This window comes from Nannobrachium achirus (assembly GCF_963921795.1).
Source record: "Nannobrachium achirus genome assembly, chromosome: 18".
Lineage (NCBI taxonomy): Eukaryota > Metazoa > Chordata > Actinopteri > Myctophiformes > Myctophidae > Nannobrachium > Nannobrachium achirus.
In genome coordinates, this window is record NC_137825.1 from 56,992,500 (window position 1) to 57,013,465 (window position 20,966).

The following is a 20,966-nucleotide window of genomic DNA, read 5'->3' on the forward strand; positions in this document are numbered from 1 at the left end:
ATAAGCTGAGATGGATACAACTATTTATAGAGCTCCAATGACGCAGTGAAGTCAAGTGATATGTTTTTTTTTTTCTACACCATTTCCACTCTCCTGCTCCGTTATGTTTGAGTTCCCTGTGCTATTTAACCCTACCCTTTTCAGTTATGCAGTGTGGCAATACTTAACAGGGACTCTGCAGCAATGTAGATCCATGCTTGGATGTTTTGTAGCTTGAATGAGTTTTTGAATGCGCTTTGAATGAGAATGAGTTTATATAACACTACATAACAGAGCAGATAATTGTGAGGAGAGAGAAGGGCATGTGGAAATGGTGAAACGAAAACATTACTGGTTTGAGCCAGCTAAACTTTTGTTTTGCAGCATCTTGCAAGTGGCTGGCATATAGGTTTGTGGCTTCATACCAGCTTCCATTGAAAATAACTTAACCTAACCTGTTGCTTTGTCACCGAAGGTCTGAACATTTACAAAATATGTGTGTTGAAATTCAAAATAGTCTGTTAGAAGTCCACTTTACACACTTGTAAGACTACAAACAATGCACCCTGAACAGTTAAATCCTTAGTATTAATTCATCCTTTTGTAACTATGTGTGTGCACATGTAGCTGTCAATTTGGATAAATCTCAGTGTTAAATGAAGAGTCTGTATTTTACCGTTAGGGTCTTTAATGAGCACGTCAAGCTTCTGATTCACAGTGACTTTAAATGGGAGGTTCTTGGTGTCCTTGGTCTCATAGTCTGCCACACAGCGGTACGTCTGAGTGACAAACGGATATGTGACACTGCCTCTGCGGATGCCAGCCGTTACGTCCGTCCCGTCAGACAGGTCTTCTGACAGCAGCATCATGATGCTGTGGAGACACATGTCAGGTCAAAATGGTCAGTCAAACACGGGAGTCAATAAAGACGAATAGGGCAGCGATGGCTCCCACATACTGTAGTAGATCCTGAGCGTTAATTTCACTCAGAGAGTTATAAAATAAGTAAAGAACTTTACTGTGCACTTTCTGTGCAGAACACAAAATAAATACGTGCAAATTAAACAAACAGGCATCTTCCAGCCTTTTATTTTCTGATGTTATTTCCATTTGTATGGTGAGAGTCATGTCGCATGACCAATGACCGGGCCACGCAAATCGGGAATGCACACACGTTGAACTTGTTATCAGAGTACCCGCCATGCCCGTTCTCAGTACCCAGTGAGGTACTCACTAACTAAACGGATGGGTTGGGTTGGCCAATAAGTGAAGCCAGCGACAAGAAACAGATGGAAGTTTGATGTGTACTCTGCAGATCCGACAGACATAGGCTATACAGATATTGGTGATTTGGAGGTCGTTTGTGCCCGAGTTATGCCCCCAGACAGACAGACAGACAGAAAGACAGACACATGTTTTGTGAATACTTGTCACTACACACCCCTGGGTTATATGGGACACATCCCAATACGTTTTAGGCAGTTCAGTCGGGCGGCCTCCGGCATGGACGGATTAACCCCTGCGAGGTCCCTTGGCCAATAATTCTTTAGGGCCCCTCCACACTCCACCATAACCCCCCATCCCTCCCGACGCGCACTGCCCCGCTCGGATTTTAAGCCATGATGATCATCTGTGGGACAAGAAAGCACCTGTAGACAGCAAGGAGGGGCCCACACATTTGATTTTTAATTAACGTATACATTTATTTTTAGTAAATTGTCAATGACCACGAGGCCCAGTTCCCCCAAGGGCCCCTGAGAGCCAAGGGCCCCTGGCAACGGCCCCACCGGCCCAATAGTTAATCCAGCCCTGGCCTCTGGGACAGACAGAAGCAAGTTTTGTGAACCAATAGATTAGCTCAAGATCTGTTGCTATGGTACGATGTACAGTAATTGGTCGTGTCAACAATGACAAAGACGGACGGACAAACTGGAATGTCTTGCCTGTTCTTGGTGAAGTCCGGCTGCAGATCATGGTTCCTGGGCATGAAGAACTGCATGAGCTCGGCGCTCTCTATCACGATGGTATCACACCTCATCAGCTCAGTGAGGTAGGACGACAGGAACTTCATCCTGCTGACTGATCTGCTGGATCCTTTCTGCTGCAGGCTGCTTCTCATGGCCCGGGCTGAGAGGAGGCAACATATCGTCACTGTCGGGCAGAAACCTTGTATCTCCAAGTTTCAAATGTGTAATTTTCATCTTGTAAGGCCGTCGCACAAAAGTAGTGAAAACAGCAGATCTATAAGCACACAACTTGTAGATCGGCTGTTTTCACTAGTTTAAATCATTTTTAAAATGATAAATACAAAACAAACGGTTTTGGACATAAAAGGTTTCCACCCGACAACATGGTAGGGCTGTCACCATTAGGGCATTCACCAAATATTCGAATATTCGAAAATATCAAAGTCACTATTCAACGTTGTTCACCGAAGTCGAATATTCGCTTATTATATTTTTTATTGTTTTCTCTTTTTGTCAATGCCCCTGGTGGATGAATTTCTTAATGCTCTATACCAGGGGTTCTCAAACCTTTTTAGGCCATGGCCCCCAACATAAACAAATTTGAACTGGGGACCCCCACCCTGACAAGCACTTGGAATTGTAGGTATTACATTTAATGTGACTCGGTTCTGCAGATAAATATTGTGAAAATAGCCGATCTACATGCTCAGTTGTGAGCATGTAGATCGGCTATTTTCACAATGTTCGCCTCTTGCTTACTTAATGTTTGACAGTTTGGCGAGTTGTGTCGAATATTCGAATACTTTGAAGTCGATTAATTCGAATACTGTCTAAAAATCACTATTCGTGAATGCCCTAGTCACCATTATGACATTTTACATGACGATTAATTGTCACTCAAATAATTGCGATTAATAAATTAATTGTGTTTTTGTCGTTGACAGTTGCATTTCTGTTTGGCTTGTAGGCTTTGAAGTTGCACATGGCAGACATGGCACATATTGTGAATGTGATGTGACATTCTTTTCAAAATATCTACATTTCTATAGCAGTCTATATCAGTGTAGCCTAAAAAGAAACCTACTTTGTAATTTGTACTTCAATAGGCTACTTGGATATTTTTAAAAGCACATATTGTACAAGTAGGCCTACTTCAGTACCGAAGTATGAATTTGAATGAGCACGTTTCTCTTGTAGTTTGGCCGGGAGTAGCCTAGTATTAGCTACTTTGACTCAAGTATTTGGGCTTGAGTGGGCTACTTTATCCACAACTGTGAGGATGTCTACTTACTTCTAAATTTAGGGATCCTCCGTTTGATTCCTTGAATAGGGTCCACAAAGGCTAAGCCTCGTTTCAGCTGCCTCTGTCAAGAAAATACATATATCCATATGAGACTATTAAAAGGTCACATGTGGAGAAGTAGGCTACTCTAAAACTAAGAAATTCTAGATACTTACATGAAATTTCTTAAAATCCTGGAACAATCTGTAGATAATCATTTCCCCCTCATTGGACCATATCACCGATACCATGAACATCTACAGGAGTAACAGTAAACTATTAATATTAATAAAATAAGGAAGCATTGCATATATGTATATATATATATATATATATCTAAAGAGAGAGAGAGAGAGAGAGAGAGAGAGAGAGAGAGAGAGAGAGAGAGAGAGAGAGAGAGAGAGATCAGGAGTGTCCAAACTTTTTCAAAGGGGGCCACATTAGTAACTATTAAAACACCCAAGGGCCGACTTTCGGTCGGACCTCAGGACATCAGTATTTAATATCAACGGTCTTTTGTCACATGTGCTTTGAACAAAATTAAAAAAACAAATAACTCACATTACCAAATGTAACCAGACATGCAAGGTAAAAATTACAACAAAATAGCCTTTCTTTGACCCCTTCAGAAAGAGACAACAGGGAAAAAGGAATCCTGACAAATTATTCTATCAAATATTCTTGTTCGACGGTGCTGGCGGGCCATTCATAATACAATTTAGGAATGAGGCCGCGGGCCGAATAACATTTGTCTTGGGGCTGCAATTGGCCCCAAGGGCCACACTTTGGACACCCCTGATATAGATAGATAGATAGATAGATAGATAGATAGATAGATAGAGAGATAGATAGATAGATAGATAGATACCGGTAGATAGATAGATAGATGGACTACTATACCTTTAGTTTGGGTGCATCCCGTTGCATTATGCCAATGATGCGGGCGGTGGCCACACGGCGCGGCACGTCAACCATGGCTGTGCTCGTGGTACAGTAACTCCCCTTGTCTCAATGAAAGGCTGTCCTCTGCTCCAGCAGACTGCAGAGTGACTGACTGACTGACTGACTGTAGGGAGGCTACTGTAAATATAGGCTAGGCCAGCCCAGGGCTAGAGGCGGAGTCAGGCCACTTGTTGTTGGCCACACACGTGCACGAGCACACACACACACACACACACACACACACACACACACACACACACACACACACACACACACACACACACACACACTCACACACTCACACACACACACACACACAGTGAGTCAGAGGTCCACTGCCCGGAACTGCTTATATGCATATATCTAGGCTACATTATATGGGACACTCTCACACGCGCACGCACGCCCACACACAGTCACACACACACACACACACACACACACACACACACACACACACACACACACACACACACACACACACACACACACACATATGGAAGGCTTGGAGAAAGATATGCCGCAAAATGCACGTGCCCTTTCAGGCGGGGAACACAGATGCTGTTGATTACAAGGGGTTTGGAAAAACCCTCATTTCATTCAGAGAGACAGGGATGGATACATATTTTAATGCATATATAACATTTGTTTGATGAATGGATCCACTGTTAGGTACTCTGAGGGAGCACACTACATGTCCCCTATCAATAGGGGCCTTCCGAATCCACCATAGTACATAAAAGCAGATCTTAAACAACAGCTGGTGGTAGCTGGGGTGGTGGAGGTTGAGCAGCAAGGTAAAAGCTGCAGTAGTAGCAAGCGGCAGCAGCACAGACAGCTAGGAATGAGCAATGCAAAGTTCCCATTTAAATCAAGGCTATGAAAGAAGAGTGCGGTCGGTCCATGGGCCCAGGGCCGGTTCCTGGCATAAGCAACATAAGCGTCCGCTTAGGGCCACAACCAATAAGGGGCCCACATCACAGGAAGAAGATATTTTTTAAACATATTACATTGTCATGTATCCCCTATCCAAAAACTAGAATTATTATTTTAATATGCGCTCCCCTTCCTCCTTCCTCATAATCCCAAACTTCACTTTAAACCTGGCTGCCTGTACTTGATTCATGAGCAAGTCAATATGCCTCCAAAAAGAACATTTCGAGCTGGTGCTACAGATTATTTTATGATGAAACCTTGTATCTCCAAGTTTTAAATTTGTAATTTTTTTTCGCAAAGCAAAGCCCTGCTTCATCATACAAGGCCGTCGCACAAAAGTAGTGAAAACAGCCGATCTACAAGCACACAACGCCTCGCACCGCGAGGCGTTGTGTGCTTGTAGATCGGCTGTTTTCACTAGTTTAAATCATTTATAAAATGATAAATACAAAACAAGCGGTTTTGGACGTACAACGACGAAATATAACTCATGTAATTGGCTCCACTGGCTTGTCACTTTTCATGATCTGAAATGGCAAATCTTTGAGTAGCAGCAGCGCTATAGAGAGAGATCTCTCTCTATAGCGCGCAATGAGGGCCTCTGCAACTCTCTTTTTCCCGGGCTGAATCAGGGGCCCAGCACGTCCCTGTGTTTGACGTAAAAAAAATGATGTACCCATAGCTCGGTAGAACAATGAGCTGACCTGGCCCTCATTGATTGATTGATTGAAGAATTTATTGGAAGTTTGCAATAGAAAAAAGTACAGTTTCATGACTAATCACTAGTACAAGAGGTCAACTAAAAGGAGATCCTAGAAAGCCGAGGCTTATTTCCACAGGAACCACACTTTATGTATCTCATATAACATTGAAAGACAGACGGATAGAACACGGACTCCAATGTATTCCACCGAAGACCCGGCTGCAGTTTGCCTCCCAGTGCGACGAATCTGCCAGCAGGAAATGCTTGATAGCGAAAATGACGTACCTACTTTTGAATTACCTCGATTTAAATAGGATGGTCTATAAGTGAAGCGATACGTGATTGGTTGAAAATTGAAATGTTGAGCAGAGGCCGACCAATGGTCTGCCAACAGCAACTGCACTGAACCTGCTCAGTGCATGTACCATGCAACGCTCATATTATGTTTGCATTACAACTTTGTCTGGTCTTGTCCATTTGATGTAGGCTACCAGAAAAATTATGAAAGAATAGAATATGCCATAGCTCAACAGCATTCTGCAATGGCCACGCCCCATCTCCGACTGGCAAATGTGTTCTTCAGGAGGAGAGGCATAGACCTGTGTGAAAATAAATGTTTGTAGGTCAAATAGGGCAGGAGAAATTACGATTCAAAGTTTGCATATTCAATCGATTGCTATGGTGCCCCCCCGGGTCGATTGGAATAACATTTGTTTCTTTATTCTGAAGATTTTCATAAATAGCATCAAGGCTGATATGCCTGACATTAAAAATAATAATAATAAAACTAACAGATACAATTGGGTGCCTACAGCTTGGCTCCCTAAAAAAAGGCTAATCCTCACCCTTCTCAACATCCTAAACCCCAAACTGAAACTTTGTTTCACGTGCGGTCACTTCACACCTGTCATCTGCACGCAATATCCCTTATCATGGACTGGCGTGGAGAGGTATGTGTGTGTGTGTGTATGTGTGTGTGTGTGTGTGTGTGTGTGTGTGTGTGTGTGTGTGTGTGTGTGTGTGCGTGCGTGTGCGCACGTGTGTGCACACGTGAGCACGTGCGAAGGGGGCATCCAGGTGTGTCTTCAAAGTGGTGGCAGAGTAATAGTAAGAGGGGTTATCCCATGCATCCATCTGAAGGCATGGGGGCGTGTAGCCTCCGTCTGAAGCAATGCCAGGATTTGATCAAGCACACACACAGAGAGAGAAAAATTGTGAGCGTAAATTTAACTGAGAGTAAAGTTTTACCTGTGTGGGTGGGTAGATGAATGCTCAGGATTTGAGTGCATGTACACACAGAGCATTGTGCTGCAGAAGGTCAGAAATGTCAAGCTAATGTGAGGTGCAATAGCTGATTTCAACACCTGAACGTAATATTTAGTTCAGATGTGGCTTCCCAGACCCAACTCGAGGATAACGACTCTGCATATTTGGCATTTATTGATACAAAAGAACGGGAAGAGGAAAACGTGCTGTGTCCCACGTGCACACACATGACTAAACCTTGACGCATGCAGGGCCAGGCACGTGCACTGCACCTATACAGACACATTCATACAGAAAGGACACTTTTTCATGCCTACATTCATTTCATTTATTAAAATGCTCTCATTCAATACAAAGGCTAAGTCGTTTTGGGCTGAGTTTTAGGCCAGAAGTGTTAACTTGCTATATTTCGTTAGGCCTTTTAATGGCATATTAATCATTATGATGCATATTCATTGGCTAGCTAATAAATAAAGTAGCCTCTACTGTACCGGTATGTACACTTTTGCTACTCTAGACTCTAGATTGTTTGGCTCTGTTCTCCACCAGGTCAGGGGCCAAAGGTTATTGCTTTGCTCCATCTTTGGGCCTATGCGTACTCCATTTTTAGAGTCGAATTTATTTCGGTTCGGCTCTACCTAAACTACAATATGACGTCAGAGGTTCGGGGGGGCGTGTACCATCATTAATTAGGCTGTTCTGTGCTGCCGAGATTTTGTGACTCCTCCTCGAACCGAACCGAAATAAATTCAACTCTAAAAGTGGAGTATGCATCAGCCCGTCTGTGTGTGTGTCCAGACAGTTAATCTCAACTACGAGACCAATCAGTGTCATATTTATTGCACTTGCACACCACCAGTATAGGCCAAAAAAGTAACTTCTTGCATAATATTGAAATTGGCGTCCTACAGTATAACTAAAATTGGTCCTTGATTATGAAGAACATAACATTGCTATTGCAACTAGTCATTTCTGCCATCCAACGATGCTACAACAAACTTTACGCTGACAGCTTTACCAATATTCTGACAACACACACAAAACTGTGTGCGTGCGTGTATGTCCGACCGTGCATGGCCCTTTGAGCATGAATACCGGTATAAGCAGTTGTGGGTGGACCTCTAACTCACTCACTCATCTTCCCACAAACATTCCCACATTATAGTCGTAGATGTGCAGAGATACTCAAAGAAACACACGCAGGCAAGAAGTCTGGTCCATCCGGCGTCACTACTTTTTATGGAGACATGTTTGAAGTAAAAAAAGGATGTTCCCCTATATCTCGGTAGAACAATGAACAATGGATATTATTCTGCATGCTGGAAGAGTCAGGACTTTCCATGGCACTGTGAGTCAGAAAGACTGGTCCAGCCACCTGTTCATTGAACCTGTACGTGTTAAAGTTTAAATTCAAGAGGGTCACTTACAAGTGAGACTTTGCGCCACAAGAAGTCCAGGGCCCAGGCACACACTGCAGGTTTCAATGCCAAGTCAGCGAGTTTTACAGCAAGACTTTTGGGGACTTTAGCGTTAAGGCTTTAGTCACCAAACAACAGCTTAACGTGTTAAACCCGGTTGTTGTTGAGGTGGGAAAGGGTGAACCCTCTCTTCCCACCTGTCTGTCAAAATAATGTTTTCTGTTGTATTTATCCACAACTTTCCAACATCCCATCGTGCATTGCGCAGAAGCGAGCGGCATTTCCGGCGTCGCAGCCGGGTGTGATCTACAAGCTCACAACGGTTGCATCTGCGACGCGACGTGAGCTTGTATATCTGCTGTTAACCGGAAGTGTCCCGCAGATAATGCTACAGTAAAGTCTTGCGGAAACAGGTGGATATTTGAACATGGCTTGAAAGTCATTCATCTTAATTTAACAGGCAGTATAGCGTAAAGGCATATTTAGTGGCACTACCTAATACCTGGCATTAATATTGTACTAGGTACCGGTAAGTTGAAACATATGCACACAATCTGCATTCTCGCTTCTGTACCACTAAGGGCGTGGTCCGCTTTTATTGGTCTGCCAACAGGAAATAGCTTCATTTATTTGTGCCCTTTACAGTAAGTCAGACCGTGCCCTATTTATATTGCCGGTGGAAGTCAGTCGTATTATTAGGACAGCATGCACCAGATTTTCCCAACAGTTTGAGTAGCCTTAAGTGCACTTTAGGCAACACCAATGTTGTAATGGTGATTTTCTTTCCCTCAGGGAAACGTGGGCTATTTTAATGACGTCACATGAGGACGCTTACCGGCAGTAAGTGTCCTGTGCAGCGACCAAAACTCCCCTGGGCAATTATTACCACAGAACTAATTTATTTTTATTTCATTTTGACCTTTCATTTTCAATTTCAGTTTTGTTACAATTTGTTTTCAAAGAGGGTTAGGTTTAGTTAATAATTCAAAAAGGCTTATTACTAGTTTAGTTTTTGATTAGTTTCAGTGTTAGTTTTAGTCAGACATTTATCAATAAAACCACTTACTGTAACACAGCAAGTGGTCAGATGGGTGCGCCACAAACACTTTCATATTTTCATACTGTAACTGCCCTGATCCAGAGAACCAGTGGAGAACCACTGCTATTGGGTGCTATTCTTTATTTACCTTGAGGTAAAAGCTTTCCCATAATTGCGCTTATAGGGGGAAGTTGTGGAGAAAGGCGTGGTAGAGACTTCTGAGAACTACAGTGGATAGTTAGACCTACACAAGGTACAAAAGGAAAATGTGATTTGTGTACTTACCGCAGTAGATACAATAATTCTATGGACCTTTCCAGGAAGGCAGTGGTTCAAGAGGGTACAAATGTTATCAGGGAAACCACCTGTCTATTTTCCTCTTACTGCAGGCCTTGGTATGGTTAGATGTTACAAACTTGAATATTATGGATGATACATATATAACATTTTCTGTATCAAAACCTTAGTTTTATATATGATAGTACAAATAAAACTTGGTTGGCATTTTTGTATACTATGTTTGTATACCTAAAAAAAAGATCCTGACTCTCTCAGAAACGTAATTATCAGAATCTTTTCTCTAATGTCTTATGGTCAATATGTAAGAAGAATATATTATTTCTTCTTCACGTCTATATGATTTAGTTCTGATGTCTAATTCTTAATTAGTTTTTCTGTCTTTTTCTTTTTCTGTGCAATTCGCACTGCTAGTCCCCTTATGGAAACTTTGGAAAGGCTTCTAAATTGGCTTCTTCCTTTTCTTGCACAATATTATAATTTTTTTTTTTTTACAAAGTGCTAATAAACTAAACTAAACCCAATCACTCACAGCCCACTATAGTAATGTAATAATAAAGGGATATTAAACATTTTTGTATTCAGTGTTTGGAATTGAACATAAAAAAAGACAATACATTTTAATACAATGTATTGCAGTAATTAAAACGGATCATGTAAACTTGCCTATTTAAAATTGGAACAGCTGAAATCAATAATACATCAGTAATCGATAATGACCCGTGGGGCACATTTAGCTGAAATTGTTGACGAGATGTGGAACTGTTCATCCATAAGTGTGACTGCTGCACCGCCCAGAAAGCTCCTACCCAGTGCTAACATCATGCGTCAGTACCGGGTGAGGGCCCCTCTGGAACGTGTTGTTGTCGACATTCGGTGTCCCTTTCGTTTACACCTGGCTACCCAGCTCATTGATTGCGCCAGCAGAGCGCGCAAGTACTGTGTTTGGCTGCGTAAGTAGGTAGGTAGGTACCGGTATGTACGGTAGGTATACCGGTAGCTGTGTGTGTTTAAGCCTGTCAGGGACCAGCATTTCTGGCAATGTCATCATTAACATCCAATGAGGGACCAGCATTCCTGGTGATGCCATTGGTGATGTCACTGGCGTCACCAGTGGAGATGCCAGCGGTGAGCACCCCTCATGGCACGCTCTGCTGGCAAGTTGGCACCTCAACAGAGTGCAGTTCTAGTTATTCCCTCTGACTACCGGCAGAGGAACCTCCACTTGCCCCAGAACCTGCTGGCATGACGGACTGCAGTCCATGAATCTTTGTATTTTATACCCCAGTTAACCTGATCGGTCGAGAACTGTCTGCAGACCCAGTGGACCTCATGTTGCACAGGTTAGACTTCGTACTTCGCACAGCTACAAAAGCCACTACGAGACACTTGTGTACTAACATGGTGAGCTCTCACTGAGGCTGGGGACTGCCAGAGGCAGAAAGGCTGCAGGGTCAATTCCCAGCCCAGGCAATGTATTGCTGAGCAAGACACTGATCCAGGGGCGTCACAAGGGGTAGGAAAGTAGGACTGAGTTACTGGGGCCCAAGGTGGTGGAGGGGCCCTAATAACTTTATCTATTGAAAAATAACAGATATACAAGCTCACAGCGCGGCACCGAGTGCCGCGCTGCGAGCTTGTAGATCTGCTATTTTTGAAAAGTTGTGAAAATGTGTGAAAATCTTTGAATACATGTATTTTTTAAGCGAACATTTCTAACTCAAATTTTGCTTCTGGGGGTCCCTGGAACTAAATATTTTGAGATCGGGGTCCGTGGCCAAATACATATCATCTTGGGGGTCCTTGACATAGGTTTCTTGCACACATTTTCACGATTTTTCAAAAATTGCAGATATACAAGCTTGCAGCGCGGCACTCGGTGCCGCGCTGTGAGCTTGTATATCTGCTATTTTTCAATAGTTAACATTCATGGGGGGCCCGCAGTGAATCCTTGTACCCAGGGCCCAGAATTTGGTGTGACGCCCCTGCACTGATCCCCCCTACACTCAAGTCTGACCATTTGGGCAGCTATCAGCTGGGTGAAGCTAGAAACTAAATAGATCTGAATACATTATTAATGAAATAATGATCTGGGAGGACTGGGACTATGTCTTGGTTGCATGGGTTACTGGGGAAAGTGAGACCCCTCAGGTGCGAGCTTATGTACAGTAGTGTCAGTGGACAGGGCAGGGGCGTCAATTGGGTATGGTAGGGGTATGCAGCTGCCATACCCTGGGTCCAGGGGGGAAAATAAATGTTACTATTAAATATAAATCCATGAATGTCCCTTTGTCTATCTGTGCTGGTTATTGTGTTGCTAAATTACAGTAAAATAACTACAAATGAAAATTTGAACATAATGGTCACTTTAACAAGGTATTATAATTATATTCTCCCCAGCTTGACAAAATGGTATATTACCAGGTTCCGCAGGTCAGCTGCACAGGTGCAATGCATTATTGTTAATTGTGGCACATTTACTAACATGCTAAGTTTAGCTGCACTTGAAAAACCATTCCAGGCTGCCATATCCAGCCCAAGAAACCGTAGAAACCTGTGTAAAAAATCACACCCGTGTGAACTGAGCGGTGGTTTACCCACCAACCCCCCCCCCCCCCCCCCCCCCCCTCCCCCCCTTCCCCCCTGTGTGTGTGTGTGTGTGCGTGTGTGTGTGTGCCTGGCCTGGCCTGAAAACAGCGCCCCTCCCTTAACATGTGAGGTCATAAAAGGTACTACACCACATGAGGCTACATACAGACCCACAGACCCACCCACATACCCACATACCCACCCACATACCCACCCACATACCTACACACACGGCCACGCTATGGAGACGGTGTGACCACCGCTCAAAAACTGACAAAAGTATTTTTTTTCAGACATTGTGAAAATAGCCGATCTACATGCTCACAACGCCTCGCGCTGCGAGGCGTTGTGAGCATGTAGATCTGCTATTTTCACAATAGAACCGTCTTATCCAAAATGTAATGCCTATTTTCCATGAGGACTTCCATGAGGATATCTTTGCCATACCCTAGCTTTTGCTGAACTGACGCCACTGGGACAGGGAAGGACTTTTCAGCATGCATGCCTGTGTCATAATGTCATGTTTGTCTGGTTGGGTTGGGGTAGTTGGTCACCCACCCTTGTGATAATACTGAGTTTAGCTTTGTTGGAAATGTTTATAAGCTACACTGCAAATAGATCCCATTTCCTGTTTCAGAGAAAGAGTCGGTATATTGTTATAGCTCACCATGCATTTTTTCTTGAGATAAATAATAATTTCAGTTCGATAAAGATCATGCACATTATGAGGGACCATTCCTTTAGTTTTTTTGTTGGAAGCCCTGATTATGTACTATATACTGTGTATATACTGTATACAGATACTGTATACGAACAGAATACATGTTCATTAGCTTGTTCATTTGATAGCCCCTGTTCTGGATAGTTCTGTGGTAAATGCTCAACTTTAATTTGTAATGTGTGTGTGTGTGTGTGTGCTTGTGTGTGTGTGTGCGCGTGCGCGCGCGTGCGTGTGTGTGTGTTTGATGGGTAGTGCAGAATATTGTAATATCTAAGCTAACAGCATAGCAAGATCAATGTACCTCATACAATGATGTCTTAGAATTTGGTGTTTTGGAATTTGGAATAACTTTCTTTTGATGATCAGAAAGTTTCAAACTCATGTTTGTCCCTTAAAATGGAGATGCAGCCAAGTTGTTCCATACTGCGCAACTATAAACACATTCATCACGATTGCTTGTGAACAAGGAATGATATGAGATCATAAATGCATCAACTAATTACAGCTATGCACTGAATGTTGTACAGTATAATCCATTCAATCATGCTGCTATTATTTAATTATTGCGCTTCATATCTAGACATATAGTGTCTGAAGTTCTCAGCACAACAGTAATGTTATCTTCTCATCTACTGGGGTCATCAGTTACTAACACCAGTCAGATGTTAGTCGTGTGGGGAAGAAATATTAGGTTTTGAGATGATATCTGTTTGTAACATTCTATTTCAGAACGTCTAGTCAAAAAGAAATACAAATCCATCTAAAAGAATTAGAATATTGTGTAAAAAAGCATTGCAGATGCCATATCACCCCAAATCATAACTGACTGTGGACATATCCCACTGGACTTCAAGCAACTCTGACTTCAGAAGGTTGGCATTGACTTGTTTTGAGTGGTCTTGTGTAATATTTTGAAATATGGGCTTTTGCCCATAATTCACTGAATGTGCAATGTATGTAGAATATTGTGAAAGTTTCAAGAAATGTACTGTATGAACGTTTCAAGAAAATGTACTTTTACACAATATATATTTCTTTAGATGGATCTGTATGAACTATTTAACATTGCAACATTTGCCACCCATTGACCAAATAACACTTATTTTATTTGTGTACCTAGTCTATTACATGTGAGATGAATTCATGTTAGAGCAAGTAGCTGTACTCACTAGAGGGCAGTGTTGAGCTCGGAATGAGAAGAACCAGTTGTTTCCATGTAGTCATTCCTGAATGATCTGTCACAAGACCTACAGTATACTGTGGATGTCTAGCACAATGCCTGTTCATAAGGGTTATATAATAGTGAAAAATGCTGAATATTTGTGTACGTAAGAATGAAGTGATATGTACGTCTGCGGTTTTAACCACCACTGACGTATTGATATGGTCAGCACAACTGGCACAAAGATAAACAGATTTAGATGTAGAAATTAATGTATTCATCTCAACTACTTCATGTACTGCATTTCTGAATGAAAGGAAAATAATAACAGCAAAAGGTTCTGCTGTTGGCTGGTAAGATTATCTCCCATATAAGTAGACAGGTACAGTAGCTGTGCATTCTCTTAAAGTCTAAACCATGTTAAGGCTGATAAAGATTAAATCACAGACATTTTGAATGTCAGAAACAAGAGTTTCCTGTCCATTTTACTACCATGGTGGTAATCTTATTAAATTATGATTTGCACATTCATGTACAGTGGTGACACAACATACAAGTGTTACACAGTGATGGGTGTTTTGATATGTTGTTTTTTAATCATTTTCTCACAGCCACACCATCAGTCATGTCCAGCCCTATTTTCACACATCTGACCCGTTATAATACAATTCTGATAAGCTTTAAAAAGATGATGGCACCGTCACATGGAAAGTGGAACACAAATGAAGGGGGAAGAGTGGTTTCAAAAGGCAATTTTGACAAAAATATTTCTTTTCACGAAGATAGACTTTCTTTTTAATATACTATAAGGATAGAATAAAATGTTTGTCTCTAAAAACCCACGGTTGAAGTTTGGAGAGTGCTACGTTGACAATGTTGCATAGTTAAAGACACGTAAAGGTGACATGATGGAGGGGGAGGGGGGGAGTGAAATGATTGAAAATGTAATAAAAAAGCTTCAATGTTGTTTGCAGACCTGGGTCAAAAAACACTACTTAAAATTTATTTTGAATACTGTGATGATTGCTTTGGCTCGCCGAGAGCCCATCTGGCAATGCAGACAAGCCAACACTTTCCAGATGCAACATTAAGAACCAGTGAGGTTGTGGCTATGAGAGTTGAAAGCGCTGAACGGTAGCAATGGTAACATTAACCATGCTTTGTGCAGACGGACCCCAATAGCACAAATCCACAGCAGTTACTTGTAATAATAATAATCTCCCAAGCAATTTGTTAACAGAGCAAAGATTCCTTTTCTTTTCGTGTTACTCGCTTCGCAGCCTTAATCGTGACACAGAATTTATATCACACAATGAAGTAAGTAATAAGTAGAAAATCTCTTTTTAAGGTGGGCTGAGAGCCAGCTTAGCTTAAAAAAAGAAAGAAGAATACTGTCACTCTAGCTTATGAAGTCATTAAAGCTTTCAATCGTGAAAAGCCCCAATCCTGAACTCAGCTCAAACATCGATACATTTTCTTTACTTCTTCCACACGGTCGCAGATTTATACGGCCTCCTTAGAGATCCAACTTGTGTTGACAAGAGTAGACTCCTGAAAGGGAATCCTTGTCCAGTGGCAGTCAAATATGATGCCTCATGCTCCGAGTTGGATCAAAGCAGAAAACTCCCTAGTAGCAAAAAGGGGGGGGGGGGGGGGGGGGGGATCCCCGACCTTACAGATAAAGTGTCCAAAAACACCGTCTCAAGCAGCAGAGTGAAGGAAAACCAGACATTAAAACAAATAAAAGTAATAAAGAGTATACTTTATAAACCAAACTCGGTCACTGCTATTGATTATAGCTTTACAAGCTCCATCCTGGGGGCTGGCATTCTCCTCCCATGCCATGTCTCCATTACACATACCAATCTGCCTTTCCATAAAATCCAAAATCTTCCTCGTTCGTCCTCTTGTTTGTCCATCCACCGATCCAGCCTGAGTTCATCTCCTTGGGTGACCAGTTTTCAACAGGCACATCCACTTGTTATCTCGTATACATTTTTAAGAGTCCTTTCCAACAAAGCCCTCTCCCACCCTCAAAAACAAAACAAAAAAAAAAGAAACAAAAGAAAAGCATATCCCTAGTCCAACAGTAGCATCTGCAGGCCACACAGCTCTGCCTCAAGTCCTGGTTCTCACCAACAGAGCCACGATGCCGGGGTCACCGGAACTCATAGATTGCTGCGCTGTGTTCGGGGACGTGTGTGAGGTTCAGTGACTGGTACCTGGGCAGAGAGGAGAGCGTGCGTTAGGAGGAGGCGGAAAAGAGAAAACGGAAACTACAAAGATGGACGATAATAGGCTGAGAGAGTGTCGCATTTTGGGGGAATATTAACCCATTTAGGCCTAGAATTAGAAGGATTCAAAAGACACTTATAGAATCGGGTCAAAATTCTAATGTTCACGACTTTTCAAAAATAGCAGATCTACGAGCTCGCAGCGCGGCACTCGCTGTGAGCTTGTATATCTGCTATTTTTCAATAGTTAAAGCATGAAATAATGATACACAAAATGTGTACCCGTTCTAAATGGGTTAACCACCTACTCATGACTGTACTTACACAAGCTGGCCACCACTAAACGACAGAAAGAAACTGCACATTTACCTCTCTTTTTGCCCTTCTTGGTCCCCTGTGCACCACATACATATACATGTATATCGTCGTTGTCGGGTGAAAACCGTTCGTTTTGCATTTATCATTTTAAAAATGATTTAAACTAGTGAAAACAGCCGATCTACAAGCACACAACGCCTCGCACTGTGAGGCGTTCTGTGCTTGTAGATCAGCTGTTTTCACTACTTTTGTGCGACGGCCTTGTATGACGAAGCAGGGCTTTACTTTGCGAAAGAACGTTTGAAACTTTTCTCCCTTTGAAACGTAGGAGATTTCCACCGACAACAACGATATAAGATGTATGTGTGTGTGTGTGTGTGTGTGTGTGTGTCTTGTGTGTTCCCGTTTGGTTTAATTGGATGTTAGGTTAAGCTAAAGATGCATTCCAGCTCATGATGTAGCCAATGGACTAGCATTCTGACCCTCATATTCCCTCAGCAGAGGAACTTGCTTCTTTAACAAGGTTCTCTGCTGCTTCCTCGGCCCGATCGTAATTGCAGCACACAGCTGTAATGTACGTACACCATTCAGTATTAACTTATGAGTCATTTCCACGACAAAAACACAACTAAACTGCGGTCGGTTCCCTTACCATTCAGAGCTTCTGTGGTAGTAATAGCCCTCGATTGTTGCTGTAGATTTCTGGAAGCAAATGTAGTAAAATCCGGCAAAGGAAGCCCCACTGATGTCTTTGATTGTGTGGTCAGGGACCAGGAACTGTTCCTGAACGGATGAAGAAGGTACAATTCAGTTTGCTTAACATAGAAATGCATGAACTACATACAGTTAGGGATGGGACGATATGAACATTTCATGTCGCGATTATTGTGACCGAAAAAAAGTTGCGATGTACGATATCACCGCGTGGCGATAATAAAAATATCCCCAACATCCTTTATCCTGGGGCGAAACGTTTGCAAGAAGATAGCAGATCTACAAGCTCACAGTGAGCCGCGTTGTGAGCTTGTAGATCGGCTATTTTTTGGCAAGAGATTTGGTAGTGAGAGGGGGAAAAAAATACTGTGTCAAGTGTTATTTCCAGGTCCGTTTTACCAATTATAGAGGGTTTAAATGGTACCAGAGATGCAGTTCAGCAAATAAAAGGTGACTTGGTCCCAGTGCATGACAGAAGATAATTTCACGATAAAAGTGAAAGATTATTGTGAGCGTTTTCTTTTATCACGATAAACGATAATAGCGATTATCGTCCCATTCCTACTTTGCTGTAGTTAAGACTTTGCTGTAGTTAAGAAACCTATAGTCCTTTATTGCAACTACACATTACATAACATAACGCTCACTGATTTCTCTGTAAAACAGGTCCAACCAACATGTTCTGACACAATTAGACAGACAGTTATGATTAGGGATATTCAAGATGGAGCCTTTGTGATGGCAAACCCTTACTTTCCATCTCATGAAGATATAGTCTGAGTTCTTCAACTCCTCGTAGTCAAAGTCGTCCGAGTTGAATGTCTTTGCATACTGGTAGAATGCCTGGAACTTGCCCTGAATCCAACACACAAATCAATTGAGACAAATATTCTGGTGTCATCCGAGCGGAATCATTTATGAAAAGACCATTTTAGGGTAGCTCTGCCCAAAGAAACTATCAAAGTATTACAAAGGAAGGATGATATACTGTATATGATCATGACACAAATCAAGAGCGAGACTTGAACCCTTTAAATTGTGACACTGCCTTGCCGTTGTGCCAAGCACACAACATGGCTACAACATAAACTTCAGCTCATAGTGCGGCTGCACCATTAGCTTGTAGATCTGCTATTTTTTTTTAAATCATGACAATTTGTGCAAGTCTTTGAATATATTGACCCGATTCTATAAATGTCTTCTAAATCCTTCTAAGGTTTTAGAAAGGTTCAGTGGTTCTCAAACATTTTCATATCAAGGACCCCCAAAATAATTTTTTCAAAAATAGCAGATCTACAAGCACCCAGGCCAGCATGCTGTATATCTGCCATTTTCTTTTATAGCTAAAGCATAATGTAATGGTTAAAGGCTAGAGCGGTTAAAGTCTAAAGGCCTTGTCTTAATGGCTTAAAGTATAATATTTGATATAAACAACGTTAAGCATTACCCAGTGCTTTCGATCCACATCTTCATCTGCATCCCACTTCCTGGTCAGGAAGGGCCTTTTCCTGCTGATGATCTCCCCGGCAAAGAACGTGGTGAGAGTTGGGTATTCCTGCATGTGAGAAGAAGAAGAAGAAGAAAAAAGAAAGAAAAACATTTGTGGTAAATGGCCTAAATGTGGTGGCAGGCCCTAGGGGTGGGCGATATGGTGATAAATATCGTTGAGACGATACAATGTCTCCACGATATGCCTTTTCAGAGATATCGTATATATCGTGATACAATAAGATGTCAAGGTCTCCCCTTACAGTTTACAGTTTAGGCATTTAGCAGACGCTTTTAATCCAAAGCGACTTACAATAAGCAGATAACATCACAATAATAAACAAGATAATATGTCAGTACATCATCAATAATCCCTTAACTCTGACAGTATACAAATGGAACAAAATGGACCCATGGGGGTCCATTTGGTTTCATTTGTATACTGTCAAGAGTTACATACTGTACTTGCAAGGGTCAATTTAGTTCCTGTACCCCACTTTGAGGGAAAATTAAGGAGTAACAGACCATTTAGACCAGTCTAAATGGTCCGTTACTCCTTTTTCTTTTAGTTTGTGTTACCTTGTACAGCTACTGTAGGTGGATGTACTGTAACTTGAGAAATAGCCATAAAAACCAACATGTAAAAGAATCGTGATAAGATCATGTATCGTGATACACTGATACAACTTGGAAAAATATTGTGATATTGTATTTTTCCATATTGCCCACCCCTACACAGGCCTTCGTACTGAACGGCCATCCTGTGAGTGAGCACCAGTTCCATCTGCAAATCAATGTGCTTTGGTATCTTTCTTTTGAAATCTAATTCTAAACAAACACCACCAGTGGCAGTGAAGCAATTTTTGAACTATGTAAACAACCATTGTTGTTGGGTGCCACCTCCCCCTCTTGCATTAGCATAGGCCAGATTGTATCGGTCTGTGACAGGAGGATCTGGAAGCAGTACATAGACTATACTGTACATGGTTTTCACAGTATGGGATACAAATACATGACACAATGGTGATGTGAGAGAAATACAGGGATGCTCTTCTCACCTCAGTTAATCCTTTTATCTTCAGGTAGCCACACAAGTACGAATCTTCCATTGTTACATGCTTAAAAGGAGGGAAAAAAGAACACAATAAACATGATAATCTTGATGTTGAGTGTTCAGAGTGTGCAGGCTACACAACACATTCACAGGCGTTTCAATCCGCTTTTTTAATCGACTTTCTGTATGACAGCTATTGCATGTGGGTTCAACGATTAACAGCTACAATCTACAATTATTTGACCAGTCAGATGAAGAAACTATACAACGCAGAATTCATCACGTCAACAACAAACTGGGCTAAAATGTTAGCAGCTGTAACCCCTGCGCTCAGCTGTCAATCATATGACTGACAGATCAGTACAAAAAAAAAAAGATCAGCTGACAGCCCCGTTCTACAAAAACACGTCCATTAAAAAAGAAAAAAGAAAAACACACTTCACCTGCAAAACGACCTCCACGTCGTAGGAATTCCCTTTGCTTTTCTGGTGGCCTCGGAACCTGGAGCCGCTGTACAGGAGCGAGGTGGCGACGCCCGGCTGCTGGGTGTTGATCGGCGGCAGCGGGACGAGAAGCGAGGCCGAGGACGGGAAGGCCATGGCGGGGGTGTTGCTGCTGAGGTATCTGGCAGGGACAGGCATGGCTCCTCTGATCGGACGATCGCGGGCGTTCCTCCTCCTCCACGCCGACCGACCGCGGGTCAGTGGCCGTCCGGGCGACGAACTGTGCGCGGGCCGTCTAGAGAGAGCGCGACCGAGGCAGTCCACCGACATCCAGATCGCTCCAGACCTGTTTACTGTCTAGCGAGCCAGGCGCCCCGCTCTCCCACAGAACTATGTGGACTTCGACGCGGCGCC

At 42.4% G+C, this 20,966-nt stretch overlaps 1 protein-coding gene and 1 long non-coding RNA gene across 2 annotated transcripts in view; one reads left to right on the forward strand and one right to left on the reverse strand.

Moving 5' to 3' along the window:
- Positions 1–20,966, forward strand: part of LOC308303313 — a 468,570-nt gene that overhangs the window by 401,008 nt on the left and 46,596 nt on the right. The gene's annotated exons all lie outside the window — the stretch shown is intronic.
- Positions 14,880–20,963, reverse strand: LOC308303441 (glucose-induced degradation protein 4 homolog). Its single transcript, XM_080747806.1, has 6 exons — positions 20,553–20,963; positions 20,114–20,173; positions 19,015–19,122; positions 18,321–18,422; positions 17,506–17,636; positions 14,880–16,523 (listed from the first exon to the last, which is right to left on the reverse strand). Exons 1-6 carry the CDS (start codon positions 20,880–20,882, stop codon positions 16,460–16,462), a joined length of 795 nt encoding a protein of 264 aa, XP_080603932.1. The 5' UTR covers positions 20,883–20,963; the 3' UTR covers positions 14,880–16,459.

Bases quoted from the DNA above. Each gene is read 5' to 3' on its own strand.
- LOC308303441 (XM_080747806.1), bottom strand. From the start codon at position 20,882: ATGTCGGTGGACTGCCTCGGTCGCGCTCTCTCTAGACGGCCCGCGCAC. The intron at 18,423-19,014 runs GTAATGCTTAAC...TGTTGGATTCAG, and splicing joins ATGTGGATCGAAAGCACTGG to GGCAAGTTCCAGGCATTCTA. The intron at 16,524-17,505 runs GTAAGGGAACCG...CTCTCTGCCCAG, and splicing joins TACCACAGAAGCTCTGAATG to GTACCAGTCACTGAACCTCA.